This window comes from Cyphomyrmex costatus, unplaced genomic scaffold (assembly GCF_001594065.2).
Source record: "Cyphomyrmex costatus isolate MS0001 unplaced genomic scaffold, Ccosl1.0 scaffold92, whole genome shotgun sequence".
In the NCBI taxonomy this organism is placed as follows: Eukaryota; Metazoa; Arthropoda; class Insecta; order Hymenoptera; family Formicidae; genus Cyphomyrmex; species Cyphomyrmex costatus.
The window spans coordinates 491,675-517,132 of NW_017280506.1; the positions used below are offsets into that span (position 1 = coordinate 491,675).

A 25,458-nucleotide genomic window follows, 5' to 3' on the forward strand; every position below is an offset into this window, starting at 1 on the left:
TTTTTTTATATTGCTAAAAGTTATTAGAAAATATTTTTAAAAGAAGTATTTTTAAAAGAAATTAAGAATAGATTATAAAATAAAACAATAAATATTTTATAATTGCATTTATTCAAAGACAATATTTGAACTGTTATTGGCAAAATTGAACCGCAATTGTGGAAAAACGTGATGAAATTTTTTTTCAAAAGAATGACCATTTATAAGAATATTCGAGGCGGCCATTTGACCGATATTGTGTTCCACAATTAATCACACAATCTGTACTTATTGTTAGAATAAATATCTCAACGCTTTCAAAAACTTATTTTTTTTTTATTAATTTAAAATAAAACTTCTTAATGGAAGACATATCTATCTATCTGTCTGTCTGTTTGTCTGTCTGTTTGTCTGTCAGTCTATCTGTCTTCTTCGTCTGATTATATTGATACTCTAACTAACTAATCTGAATCTCGATTCTCGCTCATTTCTTATTTCAAGCAAGAACTACTTGTCTCTTCTTAGAATTTAAAGAATACAACGAATGTATTCGACTTTCCTGTAAAGAAGTGAGCCTTATATATTTATATATTTTTGTGTGTGTTTGTTAAATAAATAGATCATAGCGAAAACTGCCATGATCTATTTATTTAAAACTGAACGAAGGCGTCTTTTGTGATATATTTTCTACGCGATTCCTGCGTGACATCACGCGGAGAATCTCATGCATGCGTAAGATTTACGAGGAACTCGCGCCTTTCACAGTCACGCAGAATCCTGATTAGAAATTAAATATATCTCAAATTAATAAAGGGCAAAGAGCCGATAATATAATAACTTAAACTTTAATATAAATAAGAAGTAGCTACAAACGTTTCGTTATTTGTTCACACATAATATTAATTTTATTCATTTCCATTTATTTACGATTTGTATAATATATTTGCTCATAAATAATTTATTTTAAGATAATGAATTAATTTATAAGATTATGAATTTTTTGTACCGAATTGAATTTTTTAAAATTGTAACATGGAATTTTGTAACATTGAAAATGATCCGATCGGAGTCGAAACGTTTGTAGCTACTTCTTATTTATATTAAAGTTTAAGTTGTTATGTTATCGGCTCTTTGCCCTTTATTAATTTGATATGTTTTATACTTGTGGAGCCTTATATTAACTATTATTTTTAATAATTAAGAAGAGGGGACATTTAAAAATCAGATTATTAGATTTGCGTTGCAAGACTGACAATTGTTCGGCGCGCAATTTGGGGGGACTGCATATATTAATAGAACGTTATTTCTTACTTTGGATAAATATTGCGAAGAATATTACTACGTCGACCCGCCATCAGAGGTCTATCGATATTCGCAAATTCTCGCAAGTGCTGAGACACGCGTATATCTTTTTACATAGAATCTCGATTTAATAACTTACACCGGCGTCTAAGGTAGGCTTTCATTACAATACCTTACTGATGAGTCCAGTAGTGGAAGCCGGGACGAAACGCCAAAAAATTACGTGATATTCTTCGCAATATAGAATATTAGAATAAATTATCAGATTTAGATTTTAAATTGTAATTTGACTCTTATTCGCCATTTTTAACGTATTAATTATTATTATTTTTATATATCTATTTAATAAAATTGCGTGGGAGAAGAGAGAGAGAGAGAGAGCACTAATAATACAGGAAGTACAGGACGACAGTGATTGGAGTACAGAGAGTAGGTATCACCCCTATCTTCCTGGAGGTATGTTATCTCCCATAACACAAACTGCACTCGCTGATGATCGCTGCGAGTACATGCCTATCGTACATGAAATGCATAACATAACATGCATGAGCATAACATAAAACTGTTGAACCAATAAGCATCCAGCATAAAGTTGCCATATTAATTAACATAAGGTGCTCATTGGTCCAGCGGTCTTATGCTATGTTTATGCACTATTATGCATTTCATGTGTTTTGAGGTTTAGAGTTTATTTTGCATTGCTATTGATAAGTCGCATGATGGAAAACGTACGTACGTGGGTCCGTAAGGAAATGTAAGTTTAAAAATTTTTCAAGTTTGTGCGATTAATTTGTCAATGTAAAGATAAATTGATCCGGGATTTTTCGATTGAGTTTGGAAGACATCATGCGATTTAAGCTCCATTTTTCTTTTTATTGGTCGCGTTCAGACTGAATCGTTGCGGAGCGGATTGGTGAGCGCTTACTGCATTGGTATAATTTTTTAAATCAGCCAATAGCAGTGAGCGCTCACAGATCCGCTCCGCAACAGTTGAGTCTGCTGAACGCGACCATTTTTAATTGATAACCTATTTATCTTTCTGCCGTAGAACAAAGAGCAATCAACGGTGGATGAAATTACGCACAACTGTACAGCTGTCCTCCGCAATGTCAAGAAAACCGCCTCTTAAACGCGAAGATTCATTTCTGAAAAGGTTTTCTACCCGACCAAGACCGAGAAGTCAAGAGACCCTCGACAACACCGAAGGCGAAGATGATACGTCCAACAACAGTAGGAAGAAGAAAAAGAAACGATCTCGCAAGCGATCTCGCAGGTCTCGAAAATCGTCCAGAACTGTCATCAATCCGGATGAAAATGTGTACTATTACTGGCTAATGGTGGTGTCAGTGTGCGTCCTGTACAATCTCTGGGCACTAATCGTGCGTCAAAGTTTACCGGAATTGAACGAACTAGTGTACATTACTTGGTTAATGCTTGACTACTTTAGTGATGTTGTGTTTATCATGGATGTAATTGTGCAGTTTCGTACCGGTTATTTGGAGCAGGGACTCATGGTTTACGATGGATGGAAACTGGTTGGACACTATCTGTTCTCTAAGTTTTTCTTTCTGGATATATTTGCATTGACACCGCTCAGTGTGTTCGGACTGGATGTTAGCAACAACCCCATATTGAGATTTCCTCGGTTTCTGAAAATTTATCGACTGTACTACTTTTATTACATGGTGGAATCGCGCACAGTTTATCCGAATTTCTGGCGCGTACTGAATCTCATCCACATCCTGCTTATATTGGCGCACTGGTTTGGTTGCTTCTACTACCTGCTGAGTGAGGCTGAGGGCTTCAAAGGGGAATGGGTTTACCCGTATCGGCCCGGTAAATATTCTACCCTGGCTCGGAAATATCTTGCTTGTTTATATTGGGCCACGCTGACACTGACAACTATAGGAGATCTTCCTACGCCAGAGACCAACGCCGAGTGAGTAACATAATGATAAATCTTCGGAATAGGGGAAGCAACTCCGATCTTCTTGACCTTGACAACATATGTCAAGGTCAAGAAGATCAGAGCTGCTTCCCCTATTCCGAAGATTTACCCTTATCTTTTCTAAGTTAGTTAATAAATTTAGATGCCTAGGCATCCCGAGGCAACAACATATAGACGGAGCATGAGCTACTACTTTAGGCAAGGGAGGGCGGAATAATCGGGGCAAGACGGAAGCACTCCCACCACAGCCCAATTAGGGCAACTGAGGGCACATCGGCTTATTTCGCCGAGACTTGTTAACATTCGGCTACTTCGCCTTTTACTCTGACATATTTATCAACGGTTCTCATCCAATTCTCATCTCATATCTGTTTGGATCTGTTTACGGCATTTTACAGCAAAGTTACGTTTCTAAAAATGAGTGTCTGTGTTGTTTCTGAACATATTCGAGTCACGACGAAACTAGTCGAAGTGACCTTACCCCTCTCGCCGCGATTATTCCCTACCCCTCGGTGAAAGGCTCCGTCTATATGTCGTTGTCCCGAGGAATTAGAATCTTATTATTATTTTGACAGAGACCAAGCGGGTGGTGCTATCCGGAGCCTCGCTCGTCGGCAAACGAAGATCCTCCAGTTTCAACATAATTCTGGGTATTGGTATTGTAAGATATCAATTAAAGATCTACGCGTCGGGCTGTGTGGCTCCGCGGCAAGGCGGTGGCTTTGTGTTTCGAACTACATACGAGGTCCTCGGTTCGAGTCCCGACATCGCGTCGAGCGTCCGACATTTTTTCTCGGCCCAGCTTACAGTATCGTTATAAAATAGAAAAAAAAAATAAGAGAACGGGATTGCGAGAGGCGAAAGAGTGAACGTGAAAGCCGGGGGGGGGGGGGGGGGACTCTTTGTAAATATTGCGGCCACCAACTCGGTCTAAATAGTCAGCTAGATGGCAGCTAATTACTCTTTGATTGTCGATGAATACTCTGACTATCAACAATACCTGTGTTCAATAAAAGGGTAGTGGAATTTTTGAGTGACAATACTGTATGATTGGCATATAAACCTTCAATCCAAAGAAATTTCGCTCTCGAGGACGTGTCTATTTTCTTGAAATATCTCTTTGCAAAAGCCACTGTAGATTTCTCATTGTTATATAATAACACGGCAGAATCGCTGCGCTTGCCTTATCACCAAATACTATCGTGCCTCCTAGCTGATTTGCATTTCACGATTAGTATTCAGTTATGTTCAATTTAAGAATTTGATGTTCTTTTTATACATGCCTACACAATTTTTGTGTACGAAAATTGATGAATTACTCGAGAGCCAGGTTATTTTTATCCCTGAAACATAAAATATAAGGGGTACACATAGCACTCTTAATTTGATTTTATTGTAATTGTACGAGTAACAGTGATTTGCATAACTATTAAGTGAAACCGCTAATATTTATGATGTCGTGTCCATAAACTGTCGTAGCTTATTATTTCGCAGCGAGATAATCTGATCGTTTATTTTTCTACCGCATATTCTTATTTTGCGTACACATTTTTGCATAAAAAATAACAATATTTTCTTTACTCTCTAATAATAATAAAACTTAATATAAAAATTTTATTTATAAGATAACATAAATTTCATTTTAGACGTATATTTGAAGTCTGAATATATATCGTACTTTCCTCATAAAATTTTTTATAACTTTTAGTAACTAACTCTTTTAAAGAAATTTTTAAGAAATTTAGTAAACATATTTTTTTTAATATTAAAATATGAGCAAGGGTGTATGCAAGATTTCAGTTGAGGGGGAGGGAGGGGGACAAACTCTATTCTCTCTCTCTCTCTCTCTCTCTCTCTCTCTCTCGATTTATTGAAACATACTTAAAGCCAGTCTTTGTTTCCGACACTTATACGTTATGGCCTTACTGTGATTGGACCTTATTATTTCGTCTGTAATGTCTTATAATCAAATTAATATCTTAATATCTCAAATATTAATATAACTTTGCTGAAATTTAGGGGATAAATTTAGGACAATTGCCTCTCCCCCCTGCGTATTCTCCTGTATATAGTTCATTTGCATCATATGCACCTGCATGCTCCAACATATTCCTACCATACCTCCTACTTAAATGCGCTCATTGTAGCATATAACACAAAGAAAAGGTTTTGTTGAAACAGGGCTCGGCATGTGATGCAACTTTCAGTTGATTTTTAGGTTTTCCATCCCTTACCTTACTAACTCACGTGCAGTCTTTTTATCGAAATGAATTGACGACATTAGAATAAAATATTAAAGCTTGATTTTTTTGTTAAGGAAATATTTTGCAACTTTTTATTTTTGTTCTAAAAATATTGTATCCCAAAATACGAAAATATTTATATCATTTTTTCTCTATGACAGGATTAATATTTCTAATGATTTTGACATCGTTTTTTTTTCCGATATCAGATTTTTTTAATATACACAAGAAAAAATACAGTATTGTACCTTTATACTTAAACAAATTGAATATTTTATGTCGTGAAAAGATCCAATTTTTTATTATTAGATATTTCTATTATTAGAAAATGCAAGAGAAACATCCAGGGTTTATTTCATATGGATATACCTGCGAATGTATCTTCGCTAATTCGTACGGTATGTGTAGAATCAAGTTATGTTGCGAACATCAATGAAATTGCAGCGAAGTGCGCAGTGAGGATCGGAAACACGATTTATGCGACGATTGGCTTAAACGAGAAGCACAGCTGAGAGAACGAGCGTCGAAATACAATCGTTCTGCGCTTTCGTTATCATTAAAGCCATGAAACAGAGATACTGACGACAGCTCGGAACGCTAAGTTTTACAATTCTAAATGTAATCGTATTTTTCGACGTTTGTATGAGATGGCCGAATATTATGTCATGAATATTCTATCGGAAAAATTGAATAAGTCGCAACCGTGTCGTCTCGTGCTATGCATTGGCGCTACTCCTGTTGCGATCGATTTGAATTAATCGGGTCTATCTGATCTGGATCAGGGTATATATATATATATATATATCTCTCTCTCTCTCTTTCTTTTTCTCTCTCTCTCTCTCTCTCTCTCTCTCTCTCGTACACACTGATAAAACTTTTTCGAAGGGATGTTTTGGTCTCGTAAATTGCATCGATGCGAAATGGGTTTCACGCTGAGTACTTTGCAACGTCTTAATTTTCAATCTCAAACTTAATATTCCTTTAAGAGGTTGCTGAAAAGGGAAGACACGTGATCAACGAGGTTTTACTAGGTTTTGCGAGCAGTTTAGCCGTTTCGGCGACAAAGCACTCGTATTTCCCCTCGTTTTGGAAGGGCAACGATCGGATTAAAATTCCATCCCTACCGCAGCCGAGTGTTAGGGACTTCAGCGGTCCAGCACTACAAATCGTATCTGTCGCAGCCGACGACAGTATTCAGCCATACTCGAAGTTAATTTAAATAATTATACCTATGGGAATATTTTACTTGCATATGGTTTTACATTAAGAATTCAGCCCTCTTCAGATGTAAAAATAAACTTATATATAACAAAAATCAATCTTATTATTATATATTATTAAACGCAAAATCCATATAAAGTTAAGGTATGCTATTTTGCGTTTTATGTAAAGCAAAACTTATAATTTGATCATTGTATCTCATTACTTTTATTTGAATTTTTAATAAATTATTTCTACTTATTTGACTCTTACTAGTCCTCTTGCATTACACAACTGTCATTTTTATAAGAGTCCATTTTTATAAGAGATTTAACTATTATTTTTATTGTATTTATTTTGCGAAATATATAAATAACATATTCTAATAACTAGAACATAATAATAAAGCGGTTATTCTCTGTTGCATTATGTAGTTACTGAGAAAAGCAATTAATAACAGCTAAAAATAAGAAGAAGTTGTTGCGGAGTTGTGGAACAGGCTCGCAGAAATTGACGTTGCGCGGCTGTAAAGCGATAATAACACTGCGACAAGTTGCGGAAATATGTTTTCATGTTGTTGAACGAAACTTCGTTGTAGTTTCAGGAGAGAGTTTTAAATTAGTTGGTTTTAAACTTTTTCACTATTAACAAGCCGAAAAAAAAAAAAATAGATACTACGTAGCGCGATCAAGTTACCGCTGCGATGATACTGTGACGCCAGTATAGCACTCATTCCCTGAGATCGCGTTACACCGACTGTCAATTCAACTTCAACGCCAATGAATTCGAAACCTCGGAATCGTGCACTGCTCTTTGATTATTCGTAATTTGATCGAATGATGAAACGAAATTGGAGATTTTATAGTTGACACGTTCTGGTATATCTCGTACATATGTTAAATCACGCACGTGCGTATCTATTAGAGCGTTTTGTTAACCTATGAATAATTCAAGATACATCGAAATAAAGCATACAAGAAACACGTACAGAGAGCGGAAGGGGAGGAGGGGAGGAGGCGGAGGAGGAGCAGAATAAATCTAAATTTGTAATATATTCAACAGAAATCTTTTGTCTAATTTATTTGGTTTCATTATTCGTCTCACATAACGCAATTCTGGTGGAGGAAATGCGAACATGAAATTCCTTACAAGATCTGCTGCAGACTTTATTGCTCTATTAATGTGAGATTTAATTTTGTTTGCTGACCAAGCAAACTGTGGTTTTTCAGCGATCTGAGAAGGCAATTCTCCTTTGGTTTTTACATCGATAATGTTAGCTTTCGATTACAATTCATTCAAAGGACTATCGTTATCAAACATATCAAAGTACACCGTTACGTCGATATTTTCTCGCGATAGCAATTTGCTTTACAAACGGATAAATCCGGCAAAGATATTGTCAGCCGATCGGAGGTATTTTTGTTGTGTCGCCAGCAACAAAATTTATCGCGCGAAAACTCTCGATTCTTCCTGGCCGCAACGAAGTGCACTTCTTATTTTAATAAAATTCGTTGTCTATTTTAGCAAATATGTTAATTAGTGACAAATTAAAAGATTAATAAAAGACACTACAATCTTTTATTAATAGAGAGAATATACAGGACTCTTAGTATTCAAAAACAAAGAAGGAACAAGGCAAATAAGAGTCAAAATAAAAAAACTCTTTTATTAATCTTTTAATTTAAATTAAGTAGTAGTTTTTTGAACATGGCAGGAGACACTACCGCGTCTCCTGAAATAGGCGAGTAGCATCACGGAAATTCAGCTTTAACGCGATATCAACAGCGCGCGATGCAGCATAATCGATAATATACTATTGGTATATATGCGAGGTCGCTGTACATACCTATTGATCGCTCTCCGTGTAATTTTGATGGTGTGACTTTAAATAAACATACGCGCCACACTTAATCCCGCGGCAAATGGAAACCCGATACAATATCCGTTTTCGGACGTGTCTAGCGGAGTGGAGTAGCAAACCGTGATTTAACGGAGTTATCGTATATCCGTCATGTAATAGCAACTCGCGCGACGCGCATTGACGAGATCACGGATTGATTTATTGATTGTCAATAACGTGACTAATATCATCGACGAATTTTCCACAAATTATACGCGAGAGAAAAGCTGAGATAATAAAAAGCTCAAAATTTACGAACTTTTTTGATACATAAATTACATAAAGCGTAAAAAATTTCGATATTCAACACGACTGTTCTTATAATTTCGTTTTCTTCTGCCATGCCAAGTAAAATTACGGATTCTGAAAGTATTCTGATGTAAAATGAGAAAATTTTACATCAGTTTTAAAATAGAGAATATTTTTCTTCTTTATAAATATTTATGTAGAATATTATTGTAAAAAATATTAAAGTTGCGAAAAAGTTATTGCAATATTTTATAATAGAAATCAAGGAATAAACCAGTTAAGTAAAATAGATTATAAAAAATTGTGACAAAGAATATTAATTTTTCATATTTAAATAAATAATTAAAAAAAACATGAAAGAGAGTTAAGAATTATTGTAATATCAATTAGCTTTTCTCAAGCAAATAATTTTACAATAAATTATAATGACTTTAATGTCGTTTAACTTTCCATTGGTATAACAAAATTATGAGAATAAAATACATTATTCATATTAGAGTATACATAGGATGTTCATATATATTTATTCTTTTTTAACTAATCCTTTTCAGTACGCACTCTTTCAGTATAACTTTTTTAATGTATATTTTTTACATACTTTCATATCAAAAGTAATAACAAAGTATTGAGTGCAGCATTATCAATGAGAGAACAATAAGAAACGAGCTTAGTGAGACATTGGTCACGCAAATTATCGCTTTTAGCAGTAGATTAATTACACTGGTACTCGAACATGATGGCACTGCGATCGATTTAAATGTCTCAATAAAACCATTTAACTTGAAAAGCCTATTCGATTTCACGTATCTATTTAATCATCGTTTTTATGTCGAATGATAAAATATTGCTTAATTTTTAAAAATGCGATAGAATAAAATTTTTTCCATTATACCTAAAACACTTTATATACAGTATTATTTTGTCGAGCTACTTGCGTTTTTTTTTTTTATTGCAAAACAGTGATTTTGAAATGGGAAATAAATTATATAATATAAAGACGTAGATGTGGTTTGTTGTCGTGAAATGGAAAGTGATATCTCACGAATCAATATCCTCCCTCGGACGCGCGAATACCGGGGGAACGTTTGCAAGGGTGAATTGATGAGTCACCCATAGTCTCGGACCCCTTGAATACGCCGTTCTACGAGACGATTCAATGAAATAAGAACTTGCAAAATTGTTTTACCTGCTTCATTAAAATTTCATTCTTATTTGCTCGTCAAACTAACAATATCAAAGTTGTTTCGAGGTTGTCTGCACGCGAGAGAAACAAATTATCATTTCTCAGACCGCAAACTTCTCGGCCCAGATACTTCTGGCATCACGTGTCTTTCCGGCATGCTCTTTGACTTATAACCTAGCGGCAAGGTAGCTTAATAATCTGACGAGTATTCTACCGCTACAGGAAGGTCGATTTGTCTGCAGAGCTCTACACCGGCTGAAATCTCATTTCAGCCGGTTAAATTTGATCTCGCTTTATCTTGAATAACGTCGAGCGAAACATGAACTGCATTCCCACAATTCGACTGTGAATCTGTAGCCCCTGAGGGGTTCCCTACTGAGAAATCGCTTCCGCTCTTGATTCTCGGTTTGCACAATTCGTAATTTATCCGCAAATTGTCTGGATTATGGCGTATGTCTTTTTGAATCACACGTTTGTTTACACACGTTCCATTTGGAGTCTTTAAGTTTGACTATACGACGAGACTAGACGTTGCGTTTAAAATTAAATTAGAGAATTAATTATTCTTTCTGCTACTCGAAAATTTTATTATTTAATAGTTAATTTATGTTTTAGGAAAATATTGAATTGAAGATAATTATTCTCAATTGTAAACAATTGAATCATTCTGATATTATTTATTCATTATGCGAGAGAGAGAGAGAGAGAGAAGGGGAAAATGTGGTTTGAGAGAAAAGTGGTGGAAAGGAGAGAAGGCCAAAGAGAGAAAAAAGGTTAGGGGGAGGGGGAGGGGGAGGACAAACGCGAGGAAAGCAAGCAAGAAAAATAAGAGGAAATGAAAGAGAGAAATAGGAGGCTCCGGCAAGGGCCGCTCGTTCATAAACGGTGAACACTAATCACATTCTTCACGAACTGATTGTCTCTCTGATTTGCAGATACGTCTTTACCATAGTCAGCTACTTGATCGGCGTCTTCATATTTGCCACCATCGTCGGCCAGGTTGGTAACGTCATCACTAACAAGAATGCGAATCGTCTTGAGTTCGAGAGGCTTCTGGATGGCGCCAAGACCTACATGAGACATCACAAGGTACCGGAAGATATGAAACGAAGGGTGCTCAGATGGTACGACTACAGCTGGTCGCGCGGCCGAGTGCACGGCGGGGGTGACATCAACACCGCCCTTGGCTTACTCCCGGATAAGCTCAAGACTGAACTGGCGCTGCACGTAAACCTCTCAGTACTGAAGAAGGTTACCATTTTTCACGTAAGTTTCCCCCGCTTACGTAGAGTTCGAGAATTTCTCGGAGAATAGTTCTCTTCTCGCATCTCCAATAAATTCGATGAAAGGCAACGATATGTAAATAGGGATTCTCACGTTCGTTCACAATAGAAGTTAAATTGGCTCTGAGGAAAATGAACAGTTTTCATGGTTCTTTGTCGAAGCAAATGTTTCGTTAAATATTATCGTAAATATATTCGCTTGAATTTACAATGTTTACTTTTTAGATAAGAATATAAGTTGCATTAAAATTGTGCATTAAAATTCTGTCAAACATGCGCCGTTGGATTATTATTGATATTTGCAGCATAAGCGGTGTAACGTTCACGAGAAAATAAAGTTCTTTAAAACGCGAGCAATACTTATTGTTAGTAGTAAAAGCGAAAGATTATTCATGCAAAGCTTATTTTCAAGATATGCTTTGACTTATACTTCTTATTTAAAACCAGTACTTTTACTTCCTTACTCTTGTTATTTACTTACAAACTTGTTTCACCTAATGATTGGATTTCTATCAACGCTTTTCTTTTCCTTCTGTGAGAAATTTGCATAGACCGGAGATTTTTCTCGTCATCCAAAGGTAGAACAAAGGAGAAAAGTAAGGAAAGAAATGAAAAGAAGCTGCATACCGATATTGCAAAAAAATGAAAAGAAAATTGGCTCAGTGCATAGAACGGTCGGCTAGGACGAAAAATATTTTCTCGATTATGTCGGAAGTTTTATCGTTGGCGGTAAACGGAGAGATGAATAGTGTGAGAAAAGGTACAAACGGTTCATGAAAAGGCGTGTGCTTCGGTATTTTATTTGAAGGAGGGATCACAGTTCTTGCGCGCCTAGGATTCGTGAAAGGACACGCGAACCTTCGCAATCTTGCTGCTTCAATATGTGAGTTACATGCTCCGTTAGCTGCCATTTTTCAATGAACGACTGTCAAATTTACTGTATTTTTGTGATCACGTAAAAAGAGCCAAAAGAACTAAATTCAATTATTGAGAATAGAATAGTTATATGATACATTTATAATGTTGTGAAATAAAAAAAGAACAAACATTTTAGGAAATTATAAAATACTCATCTAATGATGATTTTTTTAATATATAGTTATATTTTTACAAGTGTTGCAATAATCAGGAAGGTTTGAAATTATTATAAGAATCCGAGAACGATGCATGTTTTTGCTATGTATTTAAATGAAATATCAGGTATTCTTCTTTTAAAACAGATCGTTTTTATATACGTTTTGTGTATGTATTTACATAATACATACATATCAGCATATTTACAGCGATACCCAATACACAGCTGTATCTCGTTAGCAACTCTAAAATCACTTTATCAGCTTAAAAGTAAATTCGTATTATTTATTGACTGATATGATTAAAATGACATCTGAAATAACGTTATTTTGCATTTTGTATTTTTCGATATTTTCGTTAATGATATCGCACAAACAACTTAATTTAGTAAATACGTCGTAATAAGTATTTGTATATATATTTATAACATAAATTATATAAACAATAATAAAATAAATGTTCTTGGTATTAATTTAAAGACGTAAAACTTGGGAAGATACTAATGGATTTTACAATTAAAATATTCTACAACAGCTTGTTAGGCATATGATAGAAAAATCTTCTGACATGTTAACTCATGTTTTTTGTCGTGTTCATTTCTACAAAACAAAATGAAAATTGTCCCTTTTTAATCTTATTGTATCACACGACCCAATGTCTTAATAAGTAAGTGCAATTTGCGGTGGTAAAACACCGCACAGTTTTTCATAGGAAATACCTAAGGAAGATTTCAAATAGACTCGGGATATATATATATATATATATGAATCTCTGTTAAGGGAACGACGTTAAAACCGGGCAAATATTTGAGCGGAAACATTGGTTTGTGTACCTTACACCTAGAGGGTGTAGAGCAACTTTTAAGAGAGCACATGAGTGAGATTTTAAAAACGTTACGACCACCTTTATGACATATAACTCAATTCGAGCATCACATTCCTGCTGGTCCATTTATGTGTATTATTTCTCGCTACTTTTTGAGTAGGTGCTGTGACTCTTCCGACAAACTCAGAAGAGATAACATACCGGATGACATGCCAAAATAATTTCTTTTATCGCGGCAAAAGACTATCGCCAAGTTCGAGACAGTCACTTAAGACTAAGGTCGTTAAGAGTACTTATATAAAAGTGTTTTCTACGAGCGATCAGTTTGTACGTTGCTATACCAGTTGATCGCAGTAATTTGGGTGATTTAGGAACTTTAATGTAAAAAAGATTCACTCACGTAAACACTTTTCCTCTGCTGCGCGAACGGAAGCTTGTTATCTAATAAAAATGAGAAAAAGTGAATACAGGTGCGGAAAAGTACTCAAGGAAGTATACGGAAAGTTATACGGAGAGAAGGTGACGGCATCAGAGTTCTCTTTTTCTTTCTTTTAATCGCGCGTCCCGAGTTTTGCCGTACAGTATTTACCCCGCGTCGTCGTACACGTTAAAAATATTCGAAGTTGTTCAATATGAAGTTTTTTTTGCTTTAACGCTAATAAATTTATTTGTAGAAATCACATTATTAACATATCGTAAAATGACTGCGCCGGGGATATATTTCTTTTTTAGTGAAAAAATCGCTTTTCCATGGAAACCAGTAAAAAGAAGAATAGGGAAAAAAACGCGATGCAGAAGGTAGATCTAAAAAGTTAAACTTCTGGAACAAATGGATAATGCGTGATAAATTATGATATAAAATGGAGTGCCGCTGTAAGCTTGTGCGAAGCTTCTCGGGGTTCTCGACGGTTCTCAACGAAGAATAAATCGAGAAAGATAGCGACAAATTGTAATGAATGATTGAAACGTTTCATTCAAAAAATTCAACTGCACTCCACGTGTGAAAATTCCGCAAGATACATTTGATATATAATTAATTAGGACAAATTTTCAATTTTAGAAAACCGACGAATTTCGCGATTCTTTTTCTTTTTATCTTATTTTCTCTTCTTCTAGAATACACAACCAAACGGGAGAAGTAATTGAAGTTATCGAACGTACGTCAAGTATTTGCGGCCATCCTTTCGTGATGGATTCACCCGTAAGAAAACAAAGCCGGAAACTTCGCTATCTTGTCTCAGCACTTAATGATATTTGCAAAATCTAGTAAACTCACAGCGTAACATTATTTATTCGATGATCCTGCTCAAGATATTAACGATTTTGGTTCGCAGCTTTGAAAAATGATGTATGAGAACGTATAGACGTACTTTACAACATTCGTGTATATAATTTTATTCCTCGTGTATTTCTGACTTCAGTTCATCATCGGAAGTGTTTTATTATTAGTAAAATTCTATTTTACACTTTTATCGCAAATTTTAATACGGATGTACATTAAAATCAAGCTAGTTAAATATTGAAACGTTCAAGAAGGAAATATATGAAGTAGAGAGAACTTGAGTATAATTTTAATTAAAACTTCGCCATTACATCTGCAGTTGACTCTCGCATTAGCCTTTATTGTTTGGAACGTTGATCTTGTTCTAATTAAATATATTTAGCTCTTACTCTTCATTCAAAACCTGCGATTAAACCTGAAATAAAATGTTTTATTTTATTTCGTGTTAGCAATGATTAATATTACGATAGTAAATGATTTGTTGCTAAAGTACATTACATCACTTCGTACAATTTACACATGTTTTAAACTCAGATAAATTTGCTTATTTTACAGTGTAGTAGCCTTTACTTGATACCTATATTATAACGTTATTTACGCGAAACGCGAGCATCTGGACGCCCGCTGCAGACGTGATTAAATTTGATTCTGTGCCTCTAACGAGGAAATAACGGCAAGCCTCAACACAGAAATTAAGTATATTGAACATTTTAATTAAAATCTTTCTCATCTTGTGCTTTTTTTGTCGCCCGTACACTTTATCGCAATGTTTAAAACCACGGACGTGTTTCTAATGAGATTTGTCGGCTCCAGAGTCAGTTTTTTCTCAGTGAGATAAATATTTTATATTCCAGTGTATACCATTTTATTCGGAAATTATGTCAGTACTTTGTCGTATCCTGGACGAAAATTCGATTATGAAAAACAGGGTGGCTTCATGGTTTAAAAGTAAAGTAGGGCGGAAATAAACTGATTCAACTTTCTTCTGAGACAGAGATTGTTAGGATATACTTTTTATCTTGAAGATAACAAGTACCGGGATAATGAAGTCGGCGCATTTCGGACAGTTGTCAAAGCAATCGGTCGATGTCATCTAAAATTTCATTAATTTGAATTTGGAGCATACAAAATGAGTTGTTCAGACACTTATTGATTACTGAAGAAGGAAAGTAGAGAGCACTAATGCTAAACTGTCTGTGAACCGAAAAAGTCACTACTTAAATATCTTGAATCTCTTATACTGATTGTGAAAAAAAAATGATTTAGTTTTAAGTAGACAAATCAGAAGATTTTGATTTAGAATTCCGATTATATTAACTAGAATTTTAATAGATATTTAACCGGAACATTTTCTGATTAAATTTACTAGAAAATTTTCTAGTTGAATCTACTAAAATTTTAATTAAGATAACCCGAATTCTGAATGATATGATCAGAATCTTCTGGTTTGTGAAATTTAAGCAAATATTTTTCTTAATATGCAGAAAAATACGAGCCAAGAATTAAACATTCAGACGAGTTAAAAAACTTATTGTCACTGCAGTATACATGTATTTGCTACCCATTCTAGAAACATCCAATAGTGTGAAATACTGTTTGTTCTGGGTCGACTCATTTCGCGAAACGTGAAGTTATCTTGCGATGTGGAAAGTCCGTCGGTAACAAGGGACGTGAAATGTATAAATTACGCTACAATAAATTCCGTCTCAACTCCTTCATGTAATACGTACTCGGTGCAGAGTTGACGGCGAACAGATATAATACAATAATATATGTTTTGTATATGCATGACGCTCTCGCGAAAATCTCCTATTATAAACTCTACATTTGGAGAGAAGCATTCACAGTGGAAAGATTCAAGTACCATCGGAGATCATAATCGCGCAGTTAACCCACTTTCTTACAAGTTGGAAAAGACTGATCTAAATTTAATTTTCTCAAACTCTTCGCACACTTTAAGATCATTTTGCCGAGTTCTTGAAAGAAGGGAACCACCCTTGGGCTAAATCTTTCAAAATCCCATTAAAGACCAACCATCCAATGAAGTAAATGGGAAATTCTTCTTTTACAAGCTATATTTTTCGCAACTTAAGGATGCACGTTAAACGTATGTATAATGTAATAACACTTGCTAGGTTACGGACGTCATATAATGTTCACTGAAAGTGTTAATCAGTTAATACACTAACCACAGTGTCGACGACTGATGGCTAATACAATGCTATGTCACCCACATTGTGTTAACCACCAACAGAAATGTATCAAAGTGATACGTCGACAAATTGAATTTCGCAAACCGCACGCAAAGCGCAATATCGTAACTACGGTTACAATACAATTTTGAGTAAATTGCGTAGCCTGCGCAAGAATTATAAAGACAATTAAAATTTCCCAAGTTACATATTAATTATATTAGATTTATTAGAATTTATATAAATATTGTGCTGTTACTCTCATTATTTTTGTTCGCACGTTATTATGTGGCTGTCAAAGTGCTCTGGTCACATATATTTCAGCACTACTGCATTTGATAACCGCAGCGGATATTGTTCGAGAGAGAAATGTAAGCAGATAAAAATTGGAATTGGTGAAAGAGGAACCTCAATCATCATCTCCGTGCGTCTGAAGAATTTCCATTACCTTAGAGACATGCCTTGTGCTCGCCTTCCTGTTTTCCTTTACTTTTCTCCTTTCCTCCGAATGGAAAGGAAAATCGATGAAAGGCAAAGAAAAAAATCGGAAGAAAGGTAGAAATAAGTCACTGAGATAGAGTTCGCGACTATGTTGCATTCCTAGCAAATTCTTTCCATATGTCTTACGATTCCATATGTAATTATACTGCTATTATATAGGATTAGTATAGGAAATATTAATAGGATGGACGGAATTGAATAGGACTTAATTAAGGTCGAAAAGTCTCTGTTTTTAAAATTTTAATTTTATTAAACTTTATATTTATTTTTAACTAATGACATCTTTTATTTACTAAGACTTTTACAGTTTAACGAATGTTGGCTCGTAGCCCTGTTGTTTTAATTATTTTTTGAATAGGACTTCTTGATTAAAACTTTTAATATAAAGTACATAACACGCTCGCGATGTGACTGACTCGATTCCTTGTTAAAGAATTAAGAGTGACTGACTGAGCTGTTCGAACGTCTGCATATAAAGATTTTAGCCAAATCGAAAGACGTGTTATTAAAATCGCCGGCTCGGCTACAAAGCCGCGGTACGCCGATTCTCGCGATTAATGATTGATCGAATCGCAAGCGGCGATCATACCGCCGTGAGCATCAAATGCGATGCCGATATTGTCTTTCTTTTAAAAGAACAAAACTAACTCGCTGGCAGCTTCGATTACACAAAAATAAATTATACAATTATACCACAATATAAACTTTATTAAATAAACAGTATTTTTCCCGAAATATACTGGATGAGTTATTTTATTATTTTTTTATCATCTAAAAATTTATAAGTAAACAGATATTCGAAAGTGTTAAATCTTCTCGAGGCGTTTCGAATGTTGTGCATTTCCGAGGTTGTTATTTCCTTCTTACGAACGTTATTATTCGCGATTTAATTGAAGCTCCTGAAATTGCGATCGTGCCGCTGGAAGTAGACGCTGTGATTTTATGCGACTTTCAGGATCTCGTTTCTAGCGACAATATTAATTTTATTTTCTCCAGTGTCGATGAAGGCATGTCCGAGAGCTTATGTATACTTATCGTGCGTCTTCTACGGATGGTATCTATATTACGATCGTGATTTTTTGGTCAATCGAGTATTCTCGGAGATATTTTGAAAAGAACTATTAACGCGTCTTGAAATAAATGAAGTAGGCACGAGAAAATGGTAGCTGAAGACGTTGAAAGTCGTTTTAATTGAACACTCAATCTTTGCTGGGACACGGAACCAAAAATTGTTTCATTTTTAGATACATCCGGTTTTCCAATCTCCAATTTTCTCACCTGATCCCTTTATTCATTTAAAGCAAATAACTTGCTTCACAATAGGACGTTTAAAGTATTCTATCGATCAGAGCAGATCTTTTTTATAACTCTTCATAGACAATACGAGTGATAGCGTCGCACTTTGAAAAAAAAGTCAGATAAAAAGAAAAAGTATTTCCGAAAAACAAAATTGAAAAATTCGATTTGGACTTATAGAATCGTAGAAAGGATTTGATCCTATCAAGCGTTAAAAAATATATAAATCAAACTATAAATTTAAATAAATGTATAATATAATATTTTAATGTAATATATAGGTAGCAAGTGTTATAAGAGACCAAACTAATTGATTTAGCTTCTCAACTATGTTATTTTGCGGTATACGAAAATATTGATTTGCATATAATAAACAAATTATCATTTATCATTTACCTTAAATGCTCTTTACAAGCAGTTTTCTAATTTATGTGTGCTAAGTTCACGATTTTGGTTCTATCAAATTTAGATTGAAAAAACTGGAATATTGAATTTGAAATTCTACTCTTTCTCTCTTCCGATTAGCTTACGCATCTATGATACTTTTTCAGAAACAAACGAAATAATATACGCCCACTGAGAATGTAAGGGCACACAAAAGAATTAAAAGCAGTAAAACAATAAGCGAATTGACCAATCACAATAGAATCCGTAAGGTAGAAATAATGTAAGTGCAGTAGCCAATCCAACATGTTGATTTCCTCACTGCTTGTCTTATTCCTTAAGTTTTTTGTGTGCCATGGCCTTTAGAAATATTGCTAGTAAGTCAATGAAAAAATAAAACGTCGATACCTATTATGTGCTAGATCAATTATACCAAAGTTTCATTCCACGTTCCAATAGTTGTTTAATTTATCCTCCTATATCTTATTAACTGTAATATACTTGATATTAGTGAAACTATCGGCAAAAACATTTTTACTTAACAGTGTGTAGTAATATAAAATACACACACACACACACACACACAGTAACTTCAGTAATATAAATAGATTATATATACCAGACAATAAAATATACAATATTAAAATATTAAATATTAAATAATATTAAAATATTAAACTCAAGAAATTTTGTTTAAGCAAGAGACATGAAATAGTTGGTATATTTAAGATACGACGAGACAAACGATCGTTTCTGTATATACAACTTATTATTATAAAATGCTTTTCGCGCAACAGTGATTTCGCCCTCTCGTAGCACATTTAATGGTTCAGTTATTAAAGTTGTAATAATTTATCCGTTGCGAAATATGATCTCGGCTTTCGTATGACAATTATTAAATGTTATATCGAGAGATGTATGATGTTTTAATAGCAAAAGTATGGTTATTATATAATATGATATTGTCGAAAGTTTAACTATTATTAACATTTTTATAAAAATTATCTACAGGAAAAAATTTCATCGAAGGTGGATTAATATTATAAAAAAGTAAAAATTGCAAAATCTTAAAAATTTTTTTTGTCATCATAGAAATTACATCGATATTATAAGATTTGCAAACACGCATCTTTAGAAAATTGAATTTTTTCAAAAATTTCATTTTTTATTACGTACCTATATATTAAAACATATACTATAAGTGCGTTCTGTTTCACACATGATGCGTATAATGCATCAATTATTCTTATTTAACATTTGGTCAGCAACAAAGATAAACGATGCACTATGCGGATCATGCGAGAAACGGAACGCACCTTTTATGTCAATATGTACCTAATGTTTCTGAAAAATATGGATGTATTATAAACACATGTTTCTCTTTCTAAAATTTCTTTGACTAATCATCGGTATTGTTTGCAGGAATGTCAACCGGAATTTTTGTGCGACCTTGTCCTGAAAATGAAGGCATATATATTTACCCCCGGTGACTTGATATGTCGGAAAGGCGAAGTTGCACGAGAAATGTTTATAATAGCTGATGGCATATTGGAAGTACTGTGTAACAAAACTGGCAGAATACTGACAACCATGAAAGCCGGGGATTTCTTTGGCGAGATTGGTATACTCAGTTTGGACGGATTGAATAAGTAAGTAAAATTCTTCTGATTCTCCTCTTTCTCTGCCCGGAGTATGTTTGTGTTAGGATTCATAATAGATCCACTTCTAATCTCGCGGAGCTGAACTAAACAGTTCACATGAGCAGCGAAAGAAGCTCGCTTATTCACATACAAATAATTCTAAAAAAAGATTGATATTTTTTGTAGATAAAAATATTGTCAACAAATATAATAAAAATATTGTCAACAAATTTTTTGTAGAGATGTGAGAAATATTTTAAAGAATTACCTTTTTATAAACAATTTTGCCTGTAATCATAAATTGTTATATACCTATTCTTAATTTGCATGCTTTATGAGAGTTAAATTTTTGAAGCTGAAAATTTGAAAATTTTTCAGACGCACAGCCGACGTTCGTTCGGTGGGTTATTCCGAATTGTTCAGCCTATCGCGGGAGGATATGTTGACAGCGATGAAGGATTATCCAGAGGCACGAGAGATCTTAAGAAATCTTGGCCGTAAGAGATTGATGGAAGCACAGAAGGCAGAGAAGGAAAGGCGGCAGTCTATGTCTTCCGGCCATGATTCGTCTGATAATAGTAGTATTAATAAAAATATTGTCAACAAATTGAAGAGTGATGTAAAGGGTTTGAAGAACGTCCTCCGAAAAAGAAAGATTAATACTCAATTGGACGAGACTGTGGAACAACAGCCATTGGCGGCGAAGCTCGCCAATGGCAGGAGAAGATCGATGCTGAAACGACAGCAGAAGATCGATGATCAAGACTTGTTTGCTCCAAATAGTCAGGACCAGCCAGTGTCACCGCTGGGCGCTGGTCTTCCGCTGCTAGCTCGGCTCAAACTGTTGAAGGAAAAGGAAGAGATGGAGGAACGGCTGAATTTGATGGATGTATCGAGTCACGTAGAAGTACATCCAGTACCAATCTCGGAGGTTTCAAACCTCACCAAACATCACTCTAGTAGAAAAAACTCCTTTCTGTTTACAACACATGATGAGATCGTTCCCGAAGATACTAACCTGCAATTGAATAAACAATCGTCCTTGGATGGTCAGAGCATTCCTATGACTACTGCGCTATCAGAGGTTGAGTCGATCAAGAAACCCTCAACCACGTTGAAAAACATAGTAACCTCCAAAGACAATTTGCAACAGACAAGTAAACCGAAAATACTACAGCAGACTAAGACGTACGTTTCCATCGCTGATCTCTCACCGGAGCATCGCAGTCTACCATTCGTTAAAAAGCTCAAACTTCTCAACGAAAGACAGAAGTTGGCTGAACTAGAAAGAACTGTTAGGAGCTTATCCCTCGATTGCGGCAAAAAGATCGAGTCAAAATTTGACAACCTCACGAGGAGTCATTCGGAAACCTGTGCCATCGAGTACACCAGGAAGTTAGCGAAATATCATCAAGTAAGAGGATTTTTAATACGTAAATGATTTTTTTGTAAATTATAAATTATTTTTAACATTTCTACATATGCCAATTAATTTAGAAAAAAAGTAAAGCATCAGTGTCAAATTTTCGAGATTAGAAATATTAATTTTGATATTACAAATTCTAAATTATATTATACTTTCTTTACATTTCCTATATAAATTTAATTCTTGAAAAATGTAAGCAAAAGCAAAATTTGATTCTGTTATTGTTAATTTTCTAATTATTAAAAATTTTCAGGAACATGCTAATAGCGACAAAGGATTATCTGGTACAATTCTTTACAATTTTATACAGTCTATCTTTGAACAATATTTTTAAAAATAAAGTGACAGAAAGCATTAAATAAAAAATAGTATAAAATAAAATTTACTAAGATTTAGTTTGTTGAGAAAAAAGAAAAGAGTCGGCTATTTTGGCAACTTCCAGAGGTAGAGAGGAACGTACAATACAGTAATGCTTAAAGCGAAGTATTAAATATCGATGTCTACAAATGCAATTAAATATTACAAACTGCAAAGGAAATTTTTTTGTGAAATTTAGATGCATCAACATTGAGGACGTTTAACGCATTGTTAACAATTTTATTTCTTGATAATAATTATTAATATAATAAATGCAGGAAATGGAGTTTAATTAAAACACGATGTAATTGTATAATTTTTTAATATATCAAACTTTCCATTTAGAAATTTGTTTTTGACAGGATCGACGAGAGGCTGGAGCTGGATCGGAGCAACTATCGCCAGAGAACAAGATGAAAGCTCCAACAATTGAAGGATATGCTGCGCGACGGTCAAAGTTATCTAAGCGTGTGACATTCAATAAGTACACGCTGCAGAGCCCGCCATCCGAGCAGACCTCACCACCGCAATCCAACACCCAAGATCAATTGCCATCTCGGCCGAGTAAATTCAGTCCTGTGAGTAGTACCGGTGGTGTTTTGCAAACATTGTGCCAGTTGCAGGAGGAGTATCTGAGCAAATTGCTTTTTGGAGTCAGCGAGATCATCAAGGCAGGCATGGTGAGTGAGAAGCGCGATTGCCGTTTCCTTTGTGTCCCCACCTTCAATGGGTGAGCTTTGTGTATCGCTCCCTGTCATCACGTGGAAGTGCCTTTATTATAGGGATGTTCCCAGCCTATTAGAAACGCCAGAAACATCTAACCGACACTTTCAATATCGACATTTATTGACGGTATAAATTATCGGCGAAATCTACTGGCAAAAATAAATTTACTCTTTTTTTCGTAAAAGAAACGGACATTACACACAATGACAGAAACAACTAATACAAAACTTTGCAACTTTAAAATAACTAGAACTCTCAAAATTATAATTAAGAAAATAATGTGACATGCGTAAGCGTTACTGACAATTGTAAAAATAATTATTTTGTTGCGTTCTTGAATTTTTAATCTTTTGTCTTTCTTTTTGCATTGTTTTAATACTACTAATATTGTATATACTAAAGATGACCATATTTAGGATCGAAACGTCTATATAAATAACTTTGTATTTTTAAGAAAAGAATATATGTAATTTTTACAAACATCACATCCAGTGCGTAGCAAATGCTCGACCTTTTACTTTGTTTTTGTATTATTAAGCCACTAAATAGATTTATCGTTTACTCTTTTTTTATTTATCTTTTATTAATAATTTATTTTTAAAAAATATTAACGTATATATTGGACTCTCGATAAACAAACAATTAAATACATTTAAAAAAAGGGCGAGTGAGAGTAAATTAATGTCTACGCGGTTGACAATGCGTTAATGTGGAGATGTTTAAATATCCAAATAATATATATATATTAAAAAATCAAAAAATTACAAAATTAAAATTTCATACGTTTCGACTGAATTCCAGTCATCTTCAGTGAAATTAAATTACAAAAAAATATATATACATCTTACAATCCATGATAATACGCAAGAAAGCGAGTCAAGCTAACGTAAATCCACTCAATAAAAGATACGCACACGCCAGATTGACTCCATCACTCCGATCAAACAGCATCCTTCGCAGTTAACCCTTCCAATGACGGTTGGAAGCATAACAGCACTTGTCAAATTTCAACGCTTAACAATTATCTGATTAAAACAAGAAAAAACCAAATAAAAATACTATATATGATAAAAGAAAATGATAACTCACCAAACGCAATTCAATCGAAAGGAAAGAGCAAGCAAATCTCGATACTCACAAATCAATATTCTAATTAACGGAATTAAAACTCAAAATATTGTCACGATAGAAAATTATGTGACATATCAATATAGAGGATTGCTGTGTAATGAAACGTATGAAATTTTAATTTTGTAATTTTTTGATTTTTTAATATATACATATATATTTTTTGGATATTTAAACATCTCCACATTAACGCATTGTCAACCGCGTAGACATTAATTTATTTATTTTTAATTTTGAATTGTTTTAGATCTGCTATTATCTTTTCTGCTCTTGTGAAGCAAAGAAGGCCGTATTCGCTCGTGTAATTCTGCAAAATTAAACCCATCACCATTTTAATGTTTCCTAAAATCCCGAACTGGTACTTTTCATCACCATGCATGCAGATGTACGTGCATCAAGCCCAGCAATTATATTTAACGCCGCTTGCAGAAGTTCCCCTTTGTGTGACATACGGTCGTTGTTTCGATTAATTATACCACTACTTTTGGCGTTGCAGGATGAAGTACAGAAAAAGTTTGAGCAACAGCTCACTTCATTAGAGTTGGAAGTACATCAGCGTGAAGATATAATATCGCAATTACAGTCACGCATTCAGCAATTAGAGCAAGGAAAACAGCCAAGCATGGACGTTTCCGGCAGGGACAGCATTGAACATCAAGCTTCTATGGAAGAGGATGAAGATAACGCTTTCATGCGTGATAGTTCCATCCTCGGGACTCACGATCGATATTCATTAATCGATTCAAGCAGCAGTCGATCTTGGGAGCAGCTTTCAGGTGCTCTGGAGCTACAGGAGCTGCCAATATCAAATAGATTGATGAGAAATGATAACATAATGATTGACATCGATACAAGCGATGAAGAAGAATTCGTTTGTAGTCTTTCACAAAATATTGACAGCGAAGATAACCAGGAGACAGACGAGGATGACGATGAACAGAATGAAGAAAATCTATTAGAAGATGGGTGCGATTGGGAAGCTCTTTTGATGGCACAAGAGCTTGCCAAACGAAAAAATAGCCATAACTGGGATTTCTAAGGCATAATGGCATTCTCGACGAATGTCGTGTTGGTTCCCTGTGTGTTCCTTGGCTGTCCATTTAAGGCTGCGTTCGGAAACATCACCCGAATGCCCCAGTGTATGATCGTCTTATCCTCGTTTAACATGGGTGGACAACAAGGATAAGACGATACACGGGGGTACTCGGGTGATGTTTCCGAACGCAGCCTAATTATATTCTTTCTACACACACACAGCATCCTTAGGGTAGTTCTTATTTATATTAGATCAAAATTTTTTTTAAATTTTTATTGTCTCACCCCATAAAATGGTTCCATTT

At 34.7% G+C, this 25,458-nt stretch overlaps 1 protein-coding gene across 1 annotated transcript in view; it reads left to right on the top strand.

The window, feature by feature from the left end:
• LOC108781879 (cGMP-gated cation channel alpha-1) overlaps positions 1-25,157 on the top strand; it is a 26,352-nt gene extending 1,195 nt beyond the window's left edge. Inside the window, exons 2-8 of the mRNA XM_018549994.1 lie at positions 2,330-3,220; positions 3,805-3,879; positions 10,940-11,270; positions 20,264-20,490; positions 20,860-21,895; positions 22,627-22,944; positions 24,615-25,157. Coding sequence (XP_018405496.1) covers positions 2,330-3,220; positions 3,805-3,879; positions 10,940-11,270; positions 20,264-20,490; positions 20,860-21,895; positions 22,627-22,944; positions 24,615-25,157 — 3,421 coding nt within the window. The remainder of the gene's footprint in view (positions 1-2,329; positions 3,221-3,804; positions 3,880-10,939; positions 11,271-20,263; positions 20,491-20,859; positions 21,896-22,626; positions 22,945-24,614) is intronic.
• Positions 25,158-25,458: the final 301 nt, after the last annotated feature.